Below are 23506 nucleotides of genomic sequence, written 5' to 3' on the forward strand. Positions count from 1 at the left end.
CAATGGCAATGGCAAATGATATGTGAGATGATACGCTTTGGGAAAACTAATAAGACTAGGAAATACACAATGAATGGTAGGGCCCTAGGGAGTATGAGAAAAACATTCAAAACCCCCTGAGGGTGGTAGTAAAGGCAGGTGAGATGGTTAAGAAGGTGCACTTCCTCTCCTATCTATGCCTCTAATACCTGCCTTCATTAGCTACAGCATAGACTATGAGAACAAGGAGGTTATGGTACAATTACATAAAACATTTGTTAGTCTGTATTATAGGAAAGATGTGATTGCACTGGAGAGGATGCACAGGAACTTCAGGATGTTATAAAAAAATGTATCTATGGAAAGAAACAGTTCACGTTTCAGGGTGATTTTCATTCACTGATTGTTAGCAGGATGTTGGCTAGGATAGAGTATTTCAGATATGAGGAGAGATTGGATAGGCTGGGTTTGTTTCCATCGAGTGGAGAAGGCTGAGTGGGGACCTGACTGAAGCATATGAAATAATGAGGGGCATTATAAAGTAGCTAGGAAGAAACTTTTCTCCATACAGAGGTGTATAAAAGCAGAGGACATAAGTTTAAGGTAAGGAATAGGAGGTTCAGATGAGATCTGAAGAAGAATTTGTTTGCCTGGTCTGAGTGGGTGCAGGGAAGGATCTGGGTTGGACGCAGATACTCTTGCAACATTTAAGAAGTATCCAGATGAACTGTTGAATCATCAAGGCACAGAAGGCTCCGGGCCAATTGCTGGAAAATGGGATTCGTGCAGATGAGTACTTGTAGTCAAGGAGCCACAGAATTATTCTGTACAGAAACAGACCCTTACAACCACCATCTCAATGCTGACAATCAAATATCTATCTATACTAATGCATTTACCAACATTTACTAATGCATTTAGTCCATAACCAACTATGCCTTGGTGATTCAAAGGTTAGTCAAGATGTTTCTTAAATTTTGTGAGATTACCTATCTCCACCATCTTCTTAGGCAGTATGTTCCACACCAACCAACCTCAGGGTGAAAAATTTCTTACTCAGGTCCCCTCTAAACCTCTCGCTCTTCATGTTAGACCTATGTTCTCTGGTCTCAGAAAACCTCTGTCATGGGGAAAAGTTTCTTACCATCTATCCCATCTATTCTTCTCATAATTTTGTACTCCTCTATCAGGTCCCCCCCTCTTCCTCCTCTGCTCCAAGGAAAACAAACCCAGCCTATCCAGTCTCTCCTCATAACCGAAACGTCCCATCCTAGGTAATATCCTGGTGAATCTCCTCTGCACCCTCTCCAGTGAAATCACATCCTTCCTATAATGTGGTGACCAAAACCATGCACAATATTCTAGCTGTGGCCTAAAGAATGCTTGATAGAGTTGTACCAAGACCTTCCTACTCTTATATTTTATGCACCGGTTAATGAACGTAAGGATCCCTTATGCCTGCTTCACCATCCTATCTACCTGTGTTGCCACCTTCAGGGATCTTTAGACTTGTACACCAAGATTTGTTTGTTCCTCAATACTCCCTAAGGCCCTACCATTCATAATGTGTGTCCTACCCTTACTTGACTTTCCCATGTCACACTTTTCAGGACTAAATTCCATCTGCCGTGGCTCTGCTCAATTTACCAGCTGATCAATATCATTCTGTAACCTGGAATTATCCTCTTAGCTGTCAACATCACCACTAATGATCAGGTCATAGAACATGGAACTTAGTAATCATACTTCCTACATTCACATCTAAGTCATTGACATATCTATCAAACAGCAAGAATCCCAGCACTGATCCCTGTGGTACACCAATGACCACAGGCTTCCAATCATAAAAGCAGCCCTCGACCATCATCCTGTCAGTTACTACCATGCCAATTTTGGATCCAATTTGCCAATTTACCTTGGATCCCTTGGACTCTAACGTTTTGGACCAGCCCATGGGACTTAATGGTTGGCATGAACATTGTGAGCCAAAGGACCTGTTTCTAAGCTGTTTGACACTATAACTCTTCTCCAGCTAAGTTGGAGAACCCCAATATCTTCAGGTTTGTGGGGGGGGCGCGGGAAGTGGTGGGGTATGTAGCTTAAGTTTGGGAAAGGTAGCCAGGCTTCCTATTTTTGGCAAATGGGTCAGGTACTAAGCAGGATCAAAATTCCCATCTGCTGCTATCTCACCAGAAAGTTACAAATCTTGCCTGTTTACTTCTTTTCCAGTATCAGTGAATGTAGTTTTACTTCATAGCATTTTGTTTGTTCAAGTTCAACTTAAGTAAAGGCAATTGATAATCACTTAAGAAATTTTATATTTTTAAAACTCGCAAAATTTCAAAATTAAATATGGAAGAGCAACTTGTGTATATAAATTCATTTTTTTCAGTTTTAAATACTACACTTTTAAAGATTTTAGTCTTTGGAAAGGTTTACCAGAAAAAGTTGTAATAATATGCGACAAATAGTCAAATAAAGGGCCTTTGTTTTTACACTTAATAATGGTCTTTCTAAAAATCCTTCAGAATATTGGGCCAATAAGTTTAATAAGACTTAAGGATGTGTATTTTGTCTTACAATTCGTATTGAGGGAGCAATGCCTCAGGAATTCCACATTGTTGGATTATGTGTGCCACTCTCCTGTTGGACTCAAACAAAAAGCTTATCCTCAACCTCCCATGAGTTTGAAAAAATTAGAGTATTTGCACATTACTAGTTAGACTCACCACAGAAAATTAAATAAACATGTAGCACTGAGTTCCTTAGTCTATAAAGCTAATCATTTAATTTTGGAGTCTGTTCTTGATTTCTCTTTCTAAGTCTAAACTTTCTTTCCTCTAATTATTTCCATTTTCTAATTCATTATTCTGCTCAGTCTTTAATTGTGCACTGTTGGCTCTACTGTTCACTATCACCTTTGCCAAACTATCACCAGATTGTACTTCTAGCAATTTCAAGTGCATGTGTTTTTGAGGTGAAGAGAGAGGGGTTGTGTAAAACATGAAGCATGTTTCAGGATGTAATTCTGTCAATTTCAGGGTTTACTTTTAGAATCTGAGATTTAGCTCAAAATCTTGACTGTATTACATGTCATTTTGTCATGAATGTGAGCAGAATTTTAATTAAGTACTTTTCAAAAACTTGATGGAAGGCCTTGTGCAATGGGAGGGTCTTGCTTGAAGTAATCCTATCCTGGGAATAGGTTAGGACAAATTTCATCCATGAAAGAGCTGAAGTAAACTGACAGTAGGCTGAAATCATGGTATCAAGCTTTGCCAGCTGTCAAAACTTTCTTTTTGCTTTGACTGTTTCTCAATGTTATGGAAATTCATAAGTATTTAAACATATTAAAAAATAAACAACTTAAAAATTATAAAGGATTAAACATAACTGAAGCACTGTTAAGCAATTAAAACATTAATGGAAACTCAATTAATGGAAATTAACTCATACATATCCTTCTTCCTTGTTGCCATTTCTCTTTATTCAACTGAATGGGCGCAATGATCATGCATCTAGCACAAGTTTATGGAAACAAAAAACAAGGACCAGAAGGAGGCCATCTAGCCTTAGAAGCCTGTTCTGCCTTCAATACGATCATGGCTAATTCTCTATCTCAACACTATATTCCTCCTCTCTCCCAATACCTCGATGCTTTTGTGTCTAGAAATCTATCTATCTCCTTCTTAAACATATTTGGTGACTTGGCCTCCAGCCCTCTATGGTAGAGAATTCCACAGGCTCACCACCCTCTGAGTGAAGAGATTGCTCATCTCAAACCTAAATATCTAAACCTGTATCCTGAGACAGTGACCCTAGCCAGACATACATCCTCCTTGCAATCAGTCTGTCATGGCCTGTAAAAGTTTGTGCACTTTAACTTTATTGTATACATGCCTTGTCAACCCAATCCCTCCTCATATGACAGTTCTGGCATCCCAAGGGTCAGTCTGGTGATTCATTGCATTTTCTCTGCGGCAAGTGTATCCTTTCTTAGGTACAAAAACCAAAACTGCACACAGAGCTTTTGCTATCATCTCACCAAAGACCTATAAAATTGTAGTGAGACATTCTTGCTCCCATACTCAAAACTCTTGCAATGTAGGCCAACATACCATTTGCTTTCTTATCTACTTCCTACATCTACATAGTTGCTGTCAAGATTGATGTATAAGGATACTTAGACCCCTTTGAACATCAATATTTCCCATTCTATCACCATTTAAATAATATTCTGTCTTTGTGTTTTTCCTAACAAAGGTAACTTCACATTTATCATGTTGTACTACATCTGCATATATTTGCCCGCACATTTAGCTTGTCGAAAGCAGATCCCCATCCTAGGGAAATTCCAGCAAGTTTAGCTGTGCTGCTGGACCCATGTGAGCTCCAGTGTAGCCAGTAAATCTCCAGCAGAGCTCAGCCAACAAGTTCTGAACTTAATATGCTCATGCAGAAATCCCAAACTTGTGGGCACTTGGGGATAAGTGCTGGCAATTCCACATGGAATTGCTGGCATTCTCTTGCAAGATTCAGCCCATAACTTAACATTCACTGAAGGGTGGAATGTGAAGGGAGCAGATGAGTGATGATAAATGCTCGCAGTTCAGCATGGAATTGATGGCACTTCCAGCATGATCCTTCTGATGTTTAATAGTGATTAAAAAAAGCGTAACTGGAAGTGAGAAAAAAATTATAAAGATAAAAAGAAGAAATCTGAATGTGAAAAGAAAAACATGGAATTTAGATAGATCTTGGAAAGACTTAAGGTACATGGAAAAATTTGTTGGTGATACTGAACGGATAAATACTTAGCATGTTCTTCCGAGACTATTTCAACAGAAGCATTCATTTCCTTAGTTCAAATGGCTGGACACCTTTGTCATCATTTTAAGAGATTAAAGGCTCAAATTCAGTGAACAGAAAGCACACAGATGAGTCATTCCCACTGCTAATGTCACAGTTACACTTACACAATATTGACCTATATGACTGATACCATCTTGAATACTCCACAAAATGCAATGGATTTTGGTCTATTGCCATTCCTAGGGCTTTATCAGGAGATGATTTTCCACTGGTTTTCTTCCTGTGTGGGGTTGACTGCACAATAATCACTTTTTAAAAACTTAGTCTTCTCACATATTTCCACTCAATTTTCCTTTGGCTTGACAACACTTAGTGCCTAGTCAGTTCTTCAGCCAGAAGGAAATATTGCTCAGCAGTAAAACAGTAAACAAGTCAGATGCTATATGTGTGTTGTAAGGTATATTGTGGAATTGTCACCCATTCAATTACGCAGTCAACCAAAGCAAATTCTCTCTCATAACTATGTAAATTGTTCAGGCATTGCACTGATACTACCAAACAAAAAATATAACTGAAATGAGCACAATTATCATTTTATTCTAGGAGTTGCAATTAACCCTGAAATTATGCAGGGATTCATCCATTTGGAATGCTGTGATGTCACTGACCTTAAACAATGAGGGGTAATTTTATTTCTCTGAAGTTGAGACTCAGGAGAGTTGTCTGGGTCTGCTGGGATGTTAAATTAACAAAAATCTCAAAATGAAACCCAGAAGGTAAGTCGTTGATTTCAATATTTTAATGACGTTACATGGTTTAGACTTGATCTCTCTTCTAGTTTGTTATTGGCCTGTTGGATTCCCAGGCCTTGTGAAACCTGGCAGACAGAATGGATTCTTGCATGGAACATCTGTTTCAGTACTGCTTCTGGTTTAGGAGCAGCAGTTTCTCTTTTGTCTCCACTGCATGTGACTAGAAACTCCTACTATTACCAAAATCACCATATCCTTCTCCCCATGTCCTGCAATCACTAAAGCACATGATTTCCAAATGCTACTACCCTTTTCTCTGCTCTAATTTGTCTACTGCAGTGAACTCACTCATCAGGACATCAAAATCAACCTGTACCATATACACCCCATGATATCTCATGCGTTACAGCTTATTCTGGTGTTCCCAACCTAACAGAAATACAAACTGGCCTGTTTAAAAAAAAGCATTCCATGGAGTTTTATTACACAGAACCCTTCATCCCTCCAGAGTTTAAAAATAATACATATTAAATATCAAGGCTATTAAGACTGTTCTCCCTCTGCATTTTCACCTGCACTGCCGAGTGCATCAGCTTCTCTCATATGCTGAGATGTAACTGCCCATATTTACTGTTGCTGGCTCCATCAAATTTTCAGGGTCAAGTGAAGGTCAAGAAAATCAGTCCTTTTTTGCTGATGCTTGGATGAACTCCCAGCCCCATTCCCTCTGCTGGCTTGTTGGAATGTATGTGGCTGGTTGGGGACTGAGGGGTACTGAGCACCCAGGGATGCCAAGTTCCTGGAAACAAATACAGGAAGTCCCTGGGTTATGAACAAGTTCCGTTTTTGAGACTGTTTGTAACCCGATTTTGTATGTGACTCGGAACAGTGTCCGCGCATGCACACTTGGCCCAGGCATCGCGGCCGCACATGGCCCCAGCTGCACATATGCACTTGGCCTGGGGTTCCCCGGCTGCATATGCGCACTTGGCCCGGGGTTGGGCCAAAGAAGGTGTACCGCTGCCGTGGTAGGATTGGGGGCCGGGCCTGCTTACGAACCGACCACGAAGGTCGGTTTGTAAGTACGGGCGATCGTAAGTCGGGCGTTCGTAAGTCAGGGACTTCCTGTATATCCTGGCACCCATTACCTTTTAAAAAAAACTGTACCTTCTAGGTCCCCCAACCTTTCTCTGGAATTCTTCAGGAAGTTCACACTCCTCTCAGCAATCAAGGTGACACGCAGTTCCCAACTGAGGGAAATCTGGAGTGGAATTCTACCTTCCCGGGCCTTGTCTTCCTTATGACTTTGCAGAGCTGGCCAGAGTCATTGTTCTTTAATGGAACACCACAGAGCCATTGAATCAAGACTACAAACCATTGTCTCAGCCACATTTACAACCAATTTAGCAGATACTCATTTGAACTTACATTGGCAAATTATTAGAATAGATGAAAAGCTTTAAGACCAATTGCTTATTAAATCTTTGAACTTATGCAGAAACAATGTATAGTGATACCCATGGATCAACAGCAATATTAATTTTTCATTTGTGGGTTATCATTTGTAGGGAAGGCAAATCATGTCCTCTGCCATAAAATTTTTATTTTTATAAATGAAGTTCATCATAACTAACTGCTTGCTTAAATTTTGTAAAGCTAACAAAATTGTTACATTCAGCTTGCACTCACAAATTTAATGAATTTTTGATATTGCATGCCTTTTGAATCTGTGAGCACAGTGGATTTACATGACTCAGCCAATCAATTACCAGAATCAATCAAACACATCACAGCCTAATGATTCGTGACAAGTGCCACAGTAACATGGATTGAAACTAGTCTTGGCATTGGCATGTTATGATGCAGTGGAGCCAGCACACTAGGTTATGAAGCGCAGGTGGTGATATGGTGAATTAGTGGCTGGACACCTTTAGATGCAGCACTTAATGTCACAAAAATCTGTCCTTTGACCAAAGAGGTATATGAAAGTATATGAAGTGTAATGATCATCTGTAAATTAAACATGTTTTGATTAACCCTTTCATCTCCTCAATTCCCAATAAACATAGCAAATATAATTTATTTTTTAACTTAATTTTATTTACAGCGTGGTAACAGGACCTTCTGGCCCAACGAGTCTGCGCCACCCATTTTTTAAACCCAAATTAACCTACCCGTACGTCTTTGCAATGTGGGAGGAAACCGGAGCACCCAGAGGAAACCCACGCAGACACGGGAGAACGTACAAACTCCTTACAGACAGCGACCGGAAAATAAATCAGCATCTGTAGATTTACAATGATTGGTTGTAGGAACATTATTTGATCCTACTGTTTAATATCGGGTAGTTGATTTATGGTAGTTGAATCAGTCTAGTTGCATCTTTAATAACCAGCTCAGATGAAACTCACTAACCTAAAATGCTAACTCTGTTTTTTTTCTCTCTACAGATAGTCTGATGTACAAAACATATCTAGCCTATTTCCTTTTACTTCAGATTTCCAACATCTGTACTATTTAGCTTTTGCATTTTATGACATGGTATTAACTTCAGTATTATTTTCATATTTGAACTCTGTATACATATTTGTAATAGACTTGGAAATAAGATGGTATAACGCCTTTGTTTATTAGTCATTATCACAGGGTCCAATTTTTCAGCTACCCAGAATAGAGTGTGTTGGAGTTGACAAGCAAACCAACTGGAGATCAATGAAATTGCATCATTTGTAATATTAGACTAGAATCTGACATGAAGCACCTTTAAAAGAACCAGGAGCTTATCACATTGGTTTGTTAATTTTTTGCTATTTCAAGGGATGCTCTGCTGACAATGAGATGCCTGACTGGGTACTGTCAGAAATGACAGAAGACGGCTCAAACACCTTCCAAAATTCAGTGTGGTACAACTAATAGGGAGTGTTAAGATTCTCATTAAGAGTGTAAGGTTCTCATTCAATGAGTGCCTCAGTGGTTTCACTGCTGGCAACATTCCATTGCTGGAAATATTGATATGGCCAAGTGAATTAGGAACTCTGAAACAGGAGACAAAGATGCCTACCAGCAAAGTGCCTACTTCCAGAGAGCCTTCAGAGACTCCACTTCCTGTCTGGACTTTTCTGATGAGTAATGTCTTTACAGATTCAGGTTCAAAAGTCTGTTATTATTAGATATATGACACGCTGTTGGAAGATCCTTGGCCATACTCTCTGCCTGGGTTGCTCTCTGTGAAGGTCGTTCAAATTGACCAGCAGTATCCTTCTAAACAACCGTAGTAGACCTTTGCTATGTCTCACAATTTTCTCCTCGTCACAATATCAGAGGTGTCACTCAACCACTGTATTCGCAAAAAAAAAGATTCCATCTACAGTAAAACTCCAATAATCTGGCACCCTTGGGACTTTGGTGTAGCTGGACTTGTAGATTTTCCAGACTACTGGATGTTACTCCCATTAATACCCAAACACATTTTTATTCTACAGTAATATAATAAATTTTCCAGTCAACCAAGTGAGTTCAAAGGGAATGGGAAATATACATGCACTCCAGACTCTGGCTGTGGCTGCAAACAAACGCATTTTCCTGACCCTTAGTGTTCCAGAACTCATCTGCAGCGCCATCCACACAGCTGGCTCACAGTCTGGATCCTGGCCCTGGCTGCAATCCAGATTCCCAGTTTTGGCCGCACACCTTGCTTTGACTTTGGACCTTCCAGCTTACATTCCAGGCTAATGAGTGAGCCAGACACCAGACTATTAGGGTTTTGAAACAATCGGATGCCAGATTATTAATGTTTTCCTGTATTTTGATTTCAGTCAGCAATTGATCACATCTCAGAATAGTGGGATTTCTGGCTTCCCATGCGTACAGACAGCCATTGACTGCAAGGACTCCCATCAGTAACCCTTACCTTTTAATGGACCGTACTAGCTAAAGCAAGGTTATTCCACAATTATTCCAGGTATGGGGAAATAGAACCTGGAAGATTGGTATACACTTTATCTATCTGACACCTCTTCACTGATCTTCCTTCTCTTCCAAATAACTTATACTGTGGAATTTTCATTGACAAACCCATTAGTACTGTACTAGTGAAAATGCTTGGGATAAATAAAACTGGACAAGTGGCAGTATGTTCAAAAAGCTATCAAAGTAAGGAAACGTTTCAAATTAAGTATATTCTTTGAATTCACTATTGACACAGGGAAGTGGATGTGTTTTAGAAGTGATAGATCAGAATTTCCTTTGGGGGGAATCAAAGTGAATTTACATAAAGCCCAGCTCTTCCTGTGGCCTCGTGCTGATCCTAAAAGTAACTCTTAAGTCAAATTTACAGTATTTTTGGTGTGCTCTTGGTGACAGTTCCATCAGTACAATTAAAATTATAGGGTAGAACATATTTTCTGTGGCTTTGATTTCCCAAGAGTGCTGTTCTTCATCAAGAGCTTTAAATCACTGCTTCACTTTTTCTATTAAGTAGTACTACAAACTCAATATTTTCCTTTAAATCTGTTCATCACTATTTCTTATTCCAGTTGATTGGGAGGATATGCACAGGATTATTGAATGTTAATTGCTTTTGATCCTAATATTGTATGTTTTATAATGGAAGAACTTCTAATTCTGGAAAGAAAACTGTTTAAGAAAAATATTCTTTTCTTCATTGCTCACGACTGTAAAATAAAACTACTCTTCCTATTGTCGATGACTGGAGCAACCTTTAACATCACTGCTATAATTTGGCATCCCTACTTTACAACACCAAATTTAAATATGGAAAAAGTGGTGTTAAAACCTGAATCAATACAAAAGATAGGCAACACAAAAGTAAAAAGATTCGTTCTGAAAATAACTGTCACTGTGTTTTCTTAATGTTCCACAGGACTATAAATGCCAACCCATCTAGCTATATTTATCCACACCAATGACTTCAGGGTTTATTGATTAAACAAATATGTTCCTCCCTAGAGAACAGCCACTCCTCCACTGATGGTTCCTCAACCTGTAGATCTGGCACTCCAGAGAGCCAGCCCAGCTTATCTTTGGCTTGTCTCTTCAGGTCATTGCATTTATTTCAAATACCCTCCACTGCCCTTGCAGTGGTGCGTACAAAACTGAGGTTTGAGCAATTGGAGGATATTTTTTTCATTGGGCTTGAATGAAGATTTTAAAAAGCCTGAGCTTTATAGCTGAAGACAATTTATGATCCAATAACTTTCAAATTACTATTGGTATCACGATAAATATTAATATTTTGTTATTGTTGTTTTACAATTGTAGCTGCCATACACTTTACTATATGATACAAATTTTAGCATTCATAATGAGATTATAACATAATATTAATTTGCGCACTAAATTTTAATTGCAACTTTACACATTACAGTTGTGGAACTGTAGTGTCACTGGCAATAGTTAAAGAGACCTCATGTGGCCCAAAATGAACGCTATTTCAGTTTGAGGGACAGAGATTTGCATTAATAAATGATTTCAATAAGTCCTACATTGGGCTTCAGGCCAGCTGGGGCCAGCACTGCAACGTAAGTACCTACTCTTAAAACATGTGCAGAGGGAATTCTACATACATCTGTGGTTCAGTTTTATATATCAGTAACAGAAAAGGTTCCTTCATATGAGATGGTCTCAAAAAATTACTTATAACATTTCTACAAATATGTGAATGCAGTGTAAATGGTGAATGCAGTCTTCCTCTTCTGTCCAATATAAATTACACATTTGCTACATATGTTCTAATACTAATTCATTTTAACAATCTTCATTTCAAATAGTACAATTTACATCCCACTTGAAAGGACTTCAAATCCTATAAATCAGACACAGTGAGACATACATTAATGGTCAACAGCCATATATAGTTACAATTTTTATGGCATTCCACCTCAATGGCATTTAACAATTTGTAGCCTCAAGGATGATTTCATTTTCAAATGAAAATTATCCCTGCAGATTTTTGTCAACCTTTTAAGATATGAGAGAAATGATTTTACTTTTTTGATGTTAAATTTGGAGTAAACTGTACTGATACGCAATAAAAGTCACATCCCAAACTGAGACATGTTTCACAAATTTTAGCACTTAATTCCAATCGTGCATTTATTAAAGCACAAGTCTGCAATCCAGTTGGCAGCACTAAAGACAATTCAACTGATAAATGATTGTTTCATGTGACAAACAGAGCAAATAGTCTTGTGGTCAGGTCATCTAATTAGTCTGGTCTAACAGCAGATACAAATTATAGATTTTTGAAAGGTCAAGGTTACAAAGAATGTTGTCAATTTGCTATACTCAAACTCAAGTAACTGAAAAAGTTGACAATACATTCCCCAATATTCACTCATATTTTGGTGAATGGTTGTTTTGCAGACTGGAGGAAAGTGAATCATGGCATTCTCCAGAGATCGGTGTTAGGGTCATTGATTTTTTTGATCTACATTACCAACCTAGGCTTAGTAGGCAAGCCACAATTTTAAATTTTTGGATGACATAAAACTTGGCTTATTTATTGTGAACTGAGAAATTGATAGTGATGCATTTTCAGAGGAAGAATGCAGAGAGACAGAATAGAATAAAATACATTGTTTTAAAGGGGGTGCAGGAGCAGAAGGATATGGGAGTATGGGCGCACAAGGCATTGAGAGTGGGAGGGCAGATGGAGATAGTGGTTAATAAGGCATACACAATTTTGGGCTTTATCGATGGAGACATAATGTATAAAACCTGGAAAGTTGTGCTGAACTTTTATAAAACACTAGTCATCCACTGGAGTATTATGTTCATTTCTGGCTGGCTTTTTATAGGAAGGATGTGAAGGCATTAAAGAGGGTCCAAAAGACACATACGAGAATGGTCCCTGGAATGAGAGATTACAGTTACCAGGATAGAGACTGGGAGAGGTACGATAGAAGTACATAAAATGATGAGTGGTCTGGATAGAGTGGAGTGGGAGGCTGTTCCCATTGGCACAGGAGTTGAGGACTAGAAGTCACTGGTATAAAGAAAAGGGGAAGAGAATTAATAGTGACATGAGGAAAAACTTGTTTTTTGTAAGCAGTATGTGACTGGAATCTGAAATTCATTGCCTGCAGATATAGTGGAGGCAGGTTCCACTGTGGCTTTCAAGGAGGAACTGGATAAATACAAGGTGAAGAAAAATTCTCCAAGTTATGTAGAAGAGCTCTGAGGATGGAACTGGTGAGTAGCTCTGGTAGACAGCTGGCATGAACTGAATGACATCCTTGCATTCTGTGAGTAGTTGTGGTAGAGAGTAGGCATGGACTGAATGTCATCCTTCTGTTCTGCAGCCATTCTATGATTCCATGACTTTGCAATGTATAACTTTTGTCCAAGTATGACTTGGTCCACATTTTAATTGTCTTCCAATTGCATGCCCTCTTCCAGGCTGAGAAGTCCGGCGTCCTAATCCTGCTCCATTCTATACCATAGCACATCAACAACAGGTACATAGGAATCTCATTCTTTCCTTTAGAACAGGTATGTAGTTTTGCTGAAGCTTAGTTCAGGAAGCTCTAAGGTAAACCAGACACTAAATAACTGGGGTAGGAACCCACAGCTTTGCTAAAGCTATTTGCCTTAAATGTTTGTGACGACAAAATATGGTAGGAGCTAGAAAAAGAAATGAAGGAACTAAGAAGGCATTTTTAACTGCCACCTGATGGTGTTTCTCACCTGAAGGTCAATCACTCAACTGAGAAAACTCAGGGGAATCTTCTTGATTCCTCTGATTTATTTACCCAAGCCCTTTTTGGTGTAATTTCAGATAGTCTTGAGAATATCCAAGGTAGAGCTACTAATATATTAAGATCAGGATTATGTCTTGTTTGTATAAGCCTATTTGCAAAGCTTCATGAGCAACCTAACTAGTTATCCTTAAAGAATATCCCCCGGGGCAGCCTGGAACTTTTAGATAAATCTTTATTGGGACTGATAGTGCATGAATGCAAATCCCAGCCGCAAAAAATACCGAGGCATGCCATCAGCTTTTTAAAGCTCCTTCCAGTGATTTAGTTGTATAAAAATTGCAGATCTATAATAATTCAGTTTCCAAATATGACTTACTTGGTTAAGTAGTAACCACTTGCCTATGGTTTGCCTGTGTCAGAAGGCCACTTTTGATCAGTGTCACATTTATTTTGCTGATTCTAACTTTGATTAAGTCCCTCTCACCCCAGCCATACCTCTATGTTAATATTCTTGTAAGTGCAGAAGGAAAATCTGCATCGACAAAATCATCCCTGAAACTTTGGCTTAAGATAGGGACCCAATACATCCAACCAAGTTCCTGGCCATCCTGGTGGACGCCTGCTGAATTTACAGGAAGAAACCACTAGATTGGCAAGATATTTGTGACCTCTTTTTAATTTTCTCAATTCTAATCAAGAAATGACAGCTCAGGGTGGATAGAAACATACTGCTTATAGCAATGGCAGCAAGAAAGAGGGACTTGAGTATGGTACTAATTGTAAGAGATTTAGAATAGTGGGTGCAAGGAAAATCAATATACTGTAGGAGTGGGACGTCACTTCCAATGTCAGTGTTTGAGATAGGAACCATTTCAAAGTTCAAAATTAGTTTGGAAAGGTTAATTAAAGTGAAGGGGTTGAAAAAAAAAGGGGAATTGGGTTCAAGAGTATGATTGTAAGTAATTGTTTGCTTGGTGGCTACACTCCAGCACAGAATGCTTGGGTTGAAAAGCTTCTTTTGTATTTTATGATCATATATTTCTATGTAATAAAAAGAGCCCTGATTTATCTGGCTTCTCCTCGGTTTATCACCCACCCCCTGCTTTATCCTCACACCCTCCATCCTCTCTTACATCCAAGCAGACTTGTGGCAATACATTATTGCATCCTTGATGCACTTAGTTGTTGGCTACTAACAAAAAAGGTAGGAACTCACAAAATTGTGCCAACATTGGTGTTTTTATGGTATCCTTAGCACAACAGGGAGGGCTGTGGGGAGGGTGAAGTGGTTGATAACTCTGCTTCTCAAGTCACAAATTCATATGTAGTCCATTCTGTAGCCGATTTGGTTTTGTTTTCTGATCTCATTGTGTTATAATTCAATAGCTCATGGGCTAGAATTTATCCATTTTCATGGAGGTGTTCCAGAATTCAGAGCATAACAAGATTAAATGAAGAAATTCTTACTGTCGCTACTGCACAGTAAGGGCTCTAAGCAAGTTTAGGTGCCTGCCATTGGGAATTTTCTGTTTTCTTGAATTGTTTAGACATTCCACTAGGGTTTGGTCTGACAACAAACACCAGTTTAATACTTTATCTAATGCCAGCCAGAATATGATTCTAACTGCAAGCTTTTGCAGATGTTCATATCCAATAATCTATCCATAATTGATGAAACAGAGAGGTCAGATGTAATGGCTGCTTCTATTTCAGCAACAAATAAATGGTTATTGACAAAACAAGCCAGTGCGCTGCTGAACGCAGACATACATGAAACCAGCAGCCACACAAGAGCAGTAATGGAAGGAGGTGTACAGCACGTCAAATGGAGAATTTTGGACATATATATATATATATATATATATATATATATATATATATATATATATATATATATATATATATATATATAGTTTAGCATGGAAGCCTGTGATGACATGGAGGAAATGAGAGTCGTAGGGAACATTAATGATGCAAGGAGTATAACTGCCAAGGAGAAAATGAGGGAACTGCTGAAAGCAAATGACTGGTGAGTGAAAGTGCAGAAAATATTCAGAGTTCTCTTTTGAATATAGTGCTCTGGTCTGGGTGTCTGCTTTACTTTTATCTTACAGTTATGTCAATGGCAATATACCTTGCTGTCAAGTTCCAATATCCTCCCAAGACCTCAAAATCATAGTATATGCAACAACATGCTTCAGCACCAACAAGTACCTAGAACTAAACCTCCATTGGTGAGCTGCATATTAGGAAATACCTTTATTCTCACACATCAGAAAGTTTTTTAAGGCTGCATAGAATTTTACATGAAAAATTACATTATTTTGAGCACATTACATACTAAAATTAAATTCCTAAGGCACCTTCTACGACTGAGAAGCATTCAAATCTTAAGTACGTGGCAGGTTATTTAAAATAATGTACAAATTAAAGCCTTACAATTTATTAATTTATTTTCAAATTCTTTTATTTGTAGTTATGGTAATGAATGAAGTACATTTCTTAAAACTGGGAGTACTTTGAGATACTAGGCCTAAAGAATTATCAGATTTACAGTAAAGAAAATCCTTCCAAATGCCTTTTCAATTCCCAAAAAGCTTCAAGCATATATTATATAATACATGATATTTCACCTTTTCAACCTCAAGTTCTGGTTTTACAATATAAAATAGAAACAAGCTGTGACAGAATTTTTCTGTTATATAAATAAATACAATTACAGGATTAACCCTAGGAAACAAGCGATCCATCTCACCAGCGGGTGCTACATCTATGGTTCTAAAATATTTTCAATACTTTTTCATTTTATCCACATTTCATTTTTATTGGAGTAATTTGCGCCCTCTGATAAAATCAACTGTAAAGTTTTGAATGCTTCTCCTATTCAGCTAGGTTTTGGTGAAATATAAAGAAACTTGTAAATTCAGGGATCAAAAAGCCATATTTTTCATTAAAAGCTCTTTTCTTTGGATGTTGTTTTAAAATAATTATGGTAAGATCAATGAAATATTGGCTTACCTAGCATATGTTTTAATCATATGTTTTACCGAGCATATGTTTACCTTAACAAAATGTTTTAATTGCTGAATCTTGCAATGGAATTCATTATATCCAATGTTATGTTAAAAAATATTTTAAAAGTATTTCATGCAAAAGTTCAGTGTAGATAAAGAACATGTATAAGCTTAAACATTTTTTATATCAGTGAATACTTGTGAGATGTTTTCTGTCATATTTTGTTGTACAAATGTAAATGTTTGAAAGGCAAATATTGGGTTAATCACAGATATTATGATTTGGGTAAATTGGTCTGATTCAGTGAAATAATGGATTCAATAGCACAGGCATATATTTCAGAAATTACTCTATCTGTCAACGGTTTTATTCACACACTGAAATGATGACCCATAAGACAAAAGTATTGCAATAATTTTAAAAAAATACTAATTACATATGATAATTTTAAACAAACTATGAACAATAATATTGTGAATATTCTACTTAGTAGCAAATATCTTAAATAAGCATTCTTCCTTGATATTCAATAGTAGCTGTGTTTTTGTACTTGAATGAGAAAACACTAATGAGGTAACAGTGGGAGGAAATGGTTGTCTTTTACAACAGCTGTTGCTGTTAGATCCTGACTGTAGCCTTCCGTAGAAAGACAGCCTGAGGTGGGCACATTACAACAGGATAACGGAGATGAAACTCTGATGGAAAAGCAGGGAAACAACCACAGAGACCCCAGAGCACAGACCCCAGGAGTCTTGAGCTGTGTGGCAGGACCTCTTTAGCATGTCTCTGAGGCTTGGCCTGGCAATGAACAGCATATTACCACAAGGCAAAGTAGAAAGCTAGCAAGCTCAGTATAATGATAAGCAGACGTCCTAAGGGAGGAGGGAACTATGATCTAAGGCCTGTATACATCTGAGCTCCACTTGGATGGAGAGATGATTAATATAATAAAATATAAATGTAAATTGTACACAATGGCTCTTAAAAAGAAAACATTTGCTTTTTTTCCTTGTTGACATTATCAGCGTTCTATTTTAAATATTCAACGACAACATTGTGCAATGCAAACATACCAAGACTTCGATAAAATTACAGTATGCAGCATAATAATAAATGATGCCACAAAGACAAATCTAGGAACTATTAAGAAATTAAAAATATTAAATATTGTGTTATTTAAGATGAACTTTTCTTGCCCTCTACCATGTGGGCAACTTACTAATTTTTAAGCCAAACTTTTAATACTTTCTCTACCAATAAAGCATAGATTGTTTCTTATTGTTGAATTTCCAAATATTCTTAAATTAGCAATTGAGTAAAATAAATGAAGTTTGATCAAAGTTAATATTTACTATTGGCATTTCCTTCATGCAATAAATTACAAAAACAGTACCAAAATTTACTTTTGATGTTGTAATTGAACCTTTAAGTATATTGTTCATCAGTATAAAAATTGTATCTTGCTATTTCCGTCTGTTTTTCTCTGCCCACAAACTCTCCTGCCTCCCCTGTATTCTTCTATTTCCTTTCCATTTTTACCCCATTCTGCAGTTTGATTCTCCCTCTGTCTCTAATTCCTTCTGCCTTCATTTTCCCTCATTCCGTAGATTTCTCTTGCAACAGATTTCTCTTGCACCAGACTTCTCTTAAACCCGTTCTCCATTCTCTTGTTTACCTCTCACATTTCTCTGCATTTCTTAGATATACATGTTCCTTTAAAAGTTTACCCAATCTGTATTAGTTTTAAAAAACAGTCACAAAGAAAGATCACAACCAAGATTTACCAAGCTGCATGGGGTTCTCAATCCATAATTAGCTAGGGTGGTGGGCAATGGAGAAGGGGAGTGCAGGGCTTAGCAGTGAGGCCATCAAGAAACTGTTCCAACACGTCAGTAGTGGAACACAGAAAGTGGGGTTGCTACTTGGGCTAGGAGAGAACTGAGGGCTATGGATACCAGGGAAAGAAAGTGCTGTCTCCTCGGCATTCTCTGTTCACCTCTTTTAATCTTCCTTTGCAACAGTCTTCACTGCTCTTTGTCTTATCCTTGTAAAAAAATATATTTCCTTTGGAGGTCCACCCAGGGTTTCTCACACACTTGCTATGTTTACACTCCTTAACAGATCTCTCCTCTATTCTTTTCCTACTTCAGCAAGGTCTCTGATAAAAAACATTAATGTAGATATACAAAATGGAATGAAAAGGAGCTATGAAAATTATAGCATCAAGATAAAGTGCAAAAAAAATGAAGTAAAATTAACAGCCCTCTCTCAGCAAAACACCAATCTTAATATTTACATTGTTTTCGTTCTAACCATTAGAATAATATTGTGACATACCATCAAAAAATGGTAGTAAGTACTTATAATTTAATACAAATAGATATACTTGGCCTGGAAATTTGTACAAGGAGTGGCAGAGTTTCTGTTTCAGCACCACACCAATGTTATTTTCAAAGTGGAAAACAGCTGCAATGATTTCTGGATCAATTTGCCTCTTTCCAGAAATGCTGGAAATTGAGCATATTTTAAAGTTGATAGGAATTCAGAGCACCATTTTAACTAGAACCCCTCTTGAAAATGTTTATAGGACAGAAAACATGTTCATGTTTTCATTGTTACAAAGCCAATTCATTGCTCAAAATGTTAATGCGTTGAATGTTGAAAAAGCAAAGGATCAAATACCAACATTATACTTACTGTTATTGCTGTGTCTGCATCTCCAGTACTGAGGTAACCTAAAGCCACTCGATACAAAGCTGCCAGTTCCATCTTCCTATCGCCCCCTGGTGGAAACAAGTGCAAGTGTTTAGAATTTTATATTCAGAACCTAAACCTGTTTTATTTAGAACAAAATATATTGGACTAGAAATTTATGCACAATGAACAATATTTTTAAAGGTTACCTGGCCTCTCATACTTGTTCCATCATTCAATGGGATCATGGCGGATCTGGTTTTGGCCTCAACCTCATTTTCCTGTTTGTTTTGCACAATTCTTGACTCCTCTATATTCCAAAAATCTATTGTAGCTTTGAATAAATTCATTGATTCAATCTCCACAATTCTCTGAGGTAGACAATTCCAAAGGTTTATGACTTTTTGACAAGAAATAACTCTTCATCGCTTAAATGATGGCCCCTTATTCTGAATAGCATAGTTTAGTCAGAAGTAACCAGTATTTTATAGCTCCCTTTTCACAGGTTCTCTACTACTTAAAGAGTCACTTAGCCCTTTTCAATTGCATTGAAATTTGGAGGCTGCAGGTGACCACAGGAGGAGAGTCCAAGCTGCTCAAGCTACGAAGGAAATGCATAGCCATTTGCCACATTGCTTCAATTGATCCTACTGCGTGTGGTACAAAATGGAAGCTAAAAGAGATGTTGGGTGGGTATACACGGCTAGAGACATTAAAAAGGAGAGAAAGTAGGGCTCAAACATGCAGATCTTATCTCCTCCAACAGAAGGCTTGGCGGAAGGAGTCAGGTGACACTGGTAGAAATCTGAAAACTTCCATCTGGAGGTACTGCACTAACTTCTTGTAATCTCCCTACAGTGCATTAGTTTCCTTCCATCGACATTGGTACCAACATGGACCTTGACCTCCAGCTGTCTATCCTCTCTCCTCAGAATATTCTGTTGCCACTGTAGTGACAGCAGTTGCTGCTCATCATCCAAAATCCAGACTGCGCTCTTCCAGCCGACATTACTTCCTACATACAGAAGGCATTATGGATTTCCCACATCGCACAAGATGTGGATTCAACAGGATTGAGGAAGTATGCCATGTCCCTGTGTTCAGAATAAGAACTAAAAATCCAGTAACTCTCTTAGGTCAGCACTCAACACTTGCCTGCTTTACAGACTGTCCCTGGGTAACGAATAGGTTCCGTTTTTATGAACCTCCATAGTTTGATTTTGTCCAGAAGTCGGAAAATTTATAAAAATCATTTGATATGGTAACTATAACTCCACAGTATTGTAATGAATGGCATCAAAAGCACATAAGGCTGATAAGAAAGAACAATTATTAAAAGTGGAGAGAGAGAGAAAACTAGTTCTGCCATTCATAGGAACAAATGTATGCATGTATGTTGGACTTCTGAATTTAATAATATGGGAGCTCATTCATATGTAGCGGCATCCAAAAGTCAGGTGTTCAGGGACAGCCTGTAATATTTTACGTAATTTTTAAAAAAGTTATATTCTTCCTAATTTAGCCTTATTTGATAAGATAAGATCTTTATTAGTCACATGTACATCGAAACACAGTGAAATGCATCTTTTGTGTAGAGTGTTCTGGGGGCAGCCGCAAGTGTTGCCATGCTTCCGGCGCCAACGTACCATGCCCACAACCTCCTAACCCGTACGTCTTTTGAATGTGGGAGGAGACTGGAGCACCTGAAGGAAACCCACGCATACATGGGGAGAACATACAAACTCCTTACAAACAGCGACTGGAATTGAACCCGGGTTGCTGGTGCTGTAATAGCATCATGCTAACCGCTACACTACCACTACACTACTAGTTTAAATATCAAGCAACACCTGTTGCCTTCTTTGCACTAAATTCCCATGCTGACCATATTTCCAGCCTTCACACTGTTTAAGCTACAGTCTGTGCAATCACTCCGAGCACCAGCAAAATGCTGATGTTTTCATATCAGCAAAATACTAATACTAACGTCACTCAAATTCCCCAATTGGTCAGTCTGCCTCGGCTGAAAGTATTACCACTACCTATACAGGTTAATCATTTTAGCTGATCATCTTAATTGTTAACTGCCACTGAAAGGCAGCTTGTTTACTTTTGGCTAAAACAGTAAAATAAACAAATTAAAGTTAAATTCTAAATGCAAAAACTTAACTAAATTCTTCTACACCAATTCCCTTGCTGATTAAATTCCCAACTTTTGCAGAATGTTCAAGTCATCCTCTGTTTAGGCTGCATCCCGAAATGGATCTTACGGTCTCTGGGGCATGACACTGTTTTCCGACTCCTGCTGAAATATCCCCATAAAACACAAAATGAGAAGATTGCATAATCTTTAGACAATCTCCATAATTAGAACAAAGTTGTTGATATGCCCATATGACCTCAGAATATGTTAATCAATCACAGAATGCTGTATCTCTGTATGATCCTGGTGAAGGCAGACTAAACTAGGGTGCATTAGAATGTTTGCTACAAGGGGAAACTGTAATTTATACATATTTCTGTAAACCACTCCCATTAGTTGCAGTCTTCTGTAACATGCATCTTCCTCATCTTACTCCCGTGAGTACTGAATCACACTCACTAGTCAGACTCACTAGTCAATTAGAGTTTGGTGGAAGATTGCCTCCTTTCAGTTGTTTAGACAAAAATAGGTGGGGTTGCAAGTTGTGAGGAGAACATAAGGAGATACAGATAGGTTAAGTGAAAGGGAAAGAAGTTCACAGATGAAGTACAATGTGGGAACATGTGATAATATTCAGTTTGTAAGGAAAAGTGCCCAGCCAGGTATCTTGATCCCTGCTCTGACCCCTGCCCTCTGCAATACATTCTACAATCCTTTTTCCACCCTTCAGTAAATAAGAAATTTCTCCCTTTGTAAGATATGCAGCTTCTGGAATAACAGTCATATTAAATGGAGACTAAGCAACACCCTTTATCAGTCCTGTGCTTGTCACCCTATCTAATTTTATCTCCACTTAGACAGAAATTTGGATATGCTATCTTAATGGCAGAGGATCCTCTTTGCCTGATTTTCCTCTATTTGCTGCATCAGTTGAAATAGAAAAGCACTAACTACAAAGCGGAACTCTGCTTGAAGTGGCCAAACCATTAAATAGACCAGAGCCAAAATCTGATTTTCTGCCTGACCATCATCTTCCTCTGAACAAGTGCTGTAATTATATTTATAAGAGGTCCTTTGAAGGCTAATTGCTTTTAGGTAAGTTTAATGTCTGATTTTCAGCCAGCATTAATGTAATCCTCATTGCCTTGTTGCAGTTATTTTTCAAGATATAACACATTATATCAGAGTCTATATTCACATGCTTTAATGTATATTTCCTACAACACTATGGAAATTTGTAAGAGTCTTTGGTGACATACCAAATCTCCTCAAACTCCTAAAGAAGTAGAGCTGCTCCCTGGTCTGTTCCCGTGCTTCTTTTCACCTCAAAGGACCCCAGTTCCAGAGCTCCCTTTCAACTCACTGGGGTCAGCGTTCCCACGTTTCCTTTCAACTCACAAGGGCTGAGTTCCAGCACTACCTTTCAATTACTGTTTCCTGGGTTCCTGCTCTCCCTTTCGACTCATCAGGGCCCTGGTTGCCGTGCTCCCTTTCAACTCAAGGGGTCCACAGTTCCTACACTCCCTTCTCAACTCCCCACAGCCTGGGTTCAGTGCTCTCTTTAAATTGACCAGGACCCTAGTTCCCACACTCTCTTTAAACCTACCAGGTTCACTAGAAAATTTATTACAGTATTGTGTAGCACTTAAAAAACAGTGAAGTAAAAATGTTTTGACATATTAATAGGAACAACATTTATTACAGCGTCAGTGACCCAGGTTCAATTCCGGCCACTGTTTGTAAGGAGTTTGTACGTTCTCCCCATGTCTGTGCGAGTTTCCTCTGGGTGCTCTGGTTACCTCCTACATTTCAAAGACGTACAGGTTAGGAAGTTGTGGGTATGCTATGTTAAGGTCGGAACCATGGCGACACTTGCGGGCTGCCTCTAGAACACTACGCCAAAGATGCATTTCACTGTGTGTTTTGATGTATGTGTGACCAATAAAGATATCTTATTTTATAGTCTGGAATATCTGCCTGTCCAGGACCACAAAAGTCCCGAGTGTGATGCAATATCAGAGTTTTATTGTATTTGACCTTATACAATAGTTTACCCCCTCTTCCCCCCAACTTCAACCCACTACACCCCAGCCCATCACCACCCCAACTCACTCCTAGCAGCAAGGTTCAACAGTGCTTGCTAAGTTCCTGGCTTGGCAATTAGTGAGTTACTCTGCCAGTACAGTTATGTTCCATCCTAAAAAGGTTACAGCAATAATTGCTCGTTAGCAAGTTAAATGTTCCAGCCAGGTACAACAAACAATCGGGAAGGCTAATGGTATGTTGGTCTTTATTGAACGAGGATTTGATTGCAAGAGTAAATGTCTTACTGCAGTTATAAGATCATACCTGGAATAGTGTGTACAGGGTCTGGTGTCCTTACTGAAGGA

At 38.3% G+C, this 23506-nt stretch overlaps 1 protein-coding gene across 1 annotated transcript in view; it reads right to left on the reverse strand.

The window, feature by feature from the left end:
• The window catches only part of ttc29 (tetratricopeptide repeat domain 29), a 166667-nt gene that overhangs the window by 32673 nt on the left and 110488 nt on the right, over window positions 1-23506 (reverse strand). The window contains exon 7 of the mRNA XM_052009550.1: window positions 18977-19062. Coding sequence (XP_051865510.1) covers window positions 18977-19062 — 86 coding nt within the window. The remainder of the gene's footprint in view (window positions 1-18976; window positions 19063-23506) is intronic.

Source organism: Pristis pectinata, chromosome 2 (genome assembly GCF_009764475.1).
Source record: "Pristis pectinata isolate sPriPec2 chromosome 2, sPriPec2.1.pri, whole genome shotgun sequence".
NCBI lineage: Eukaryota > Metazoa > Chordata > Chondrichthyes > Rhinopristiformes > Pristidae > Pristis > Pristis pectinata.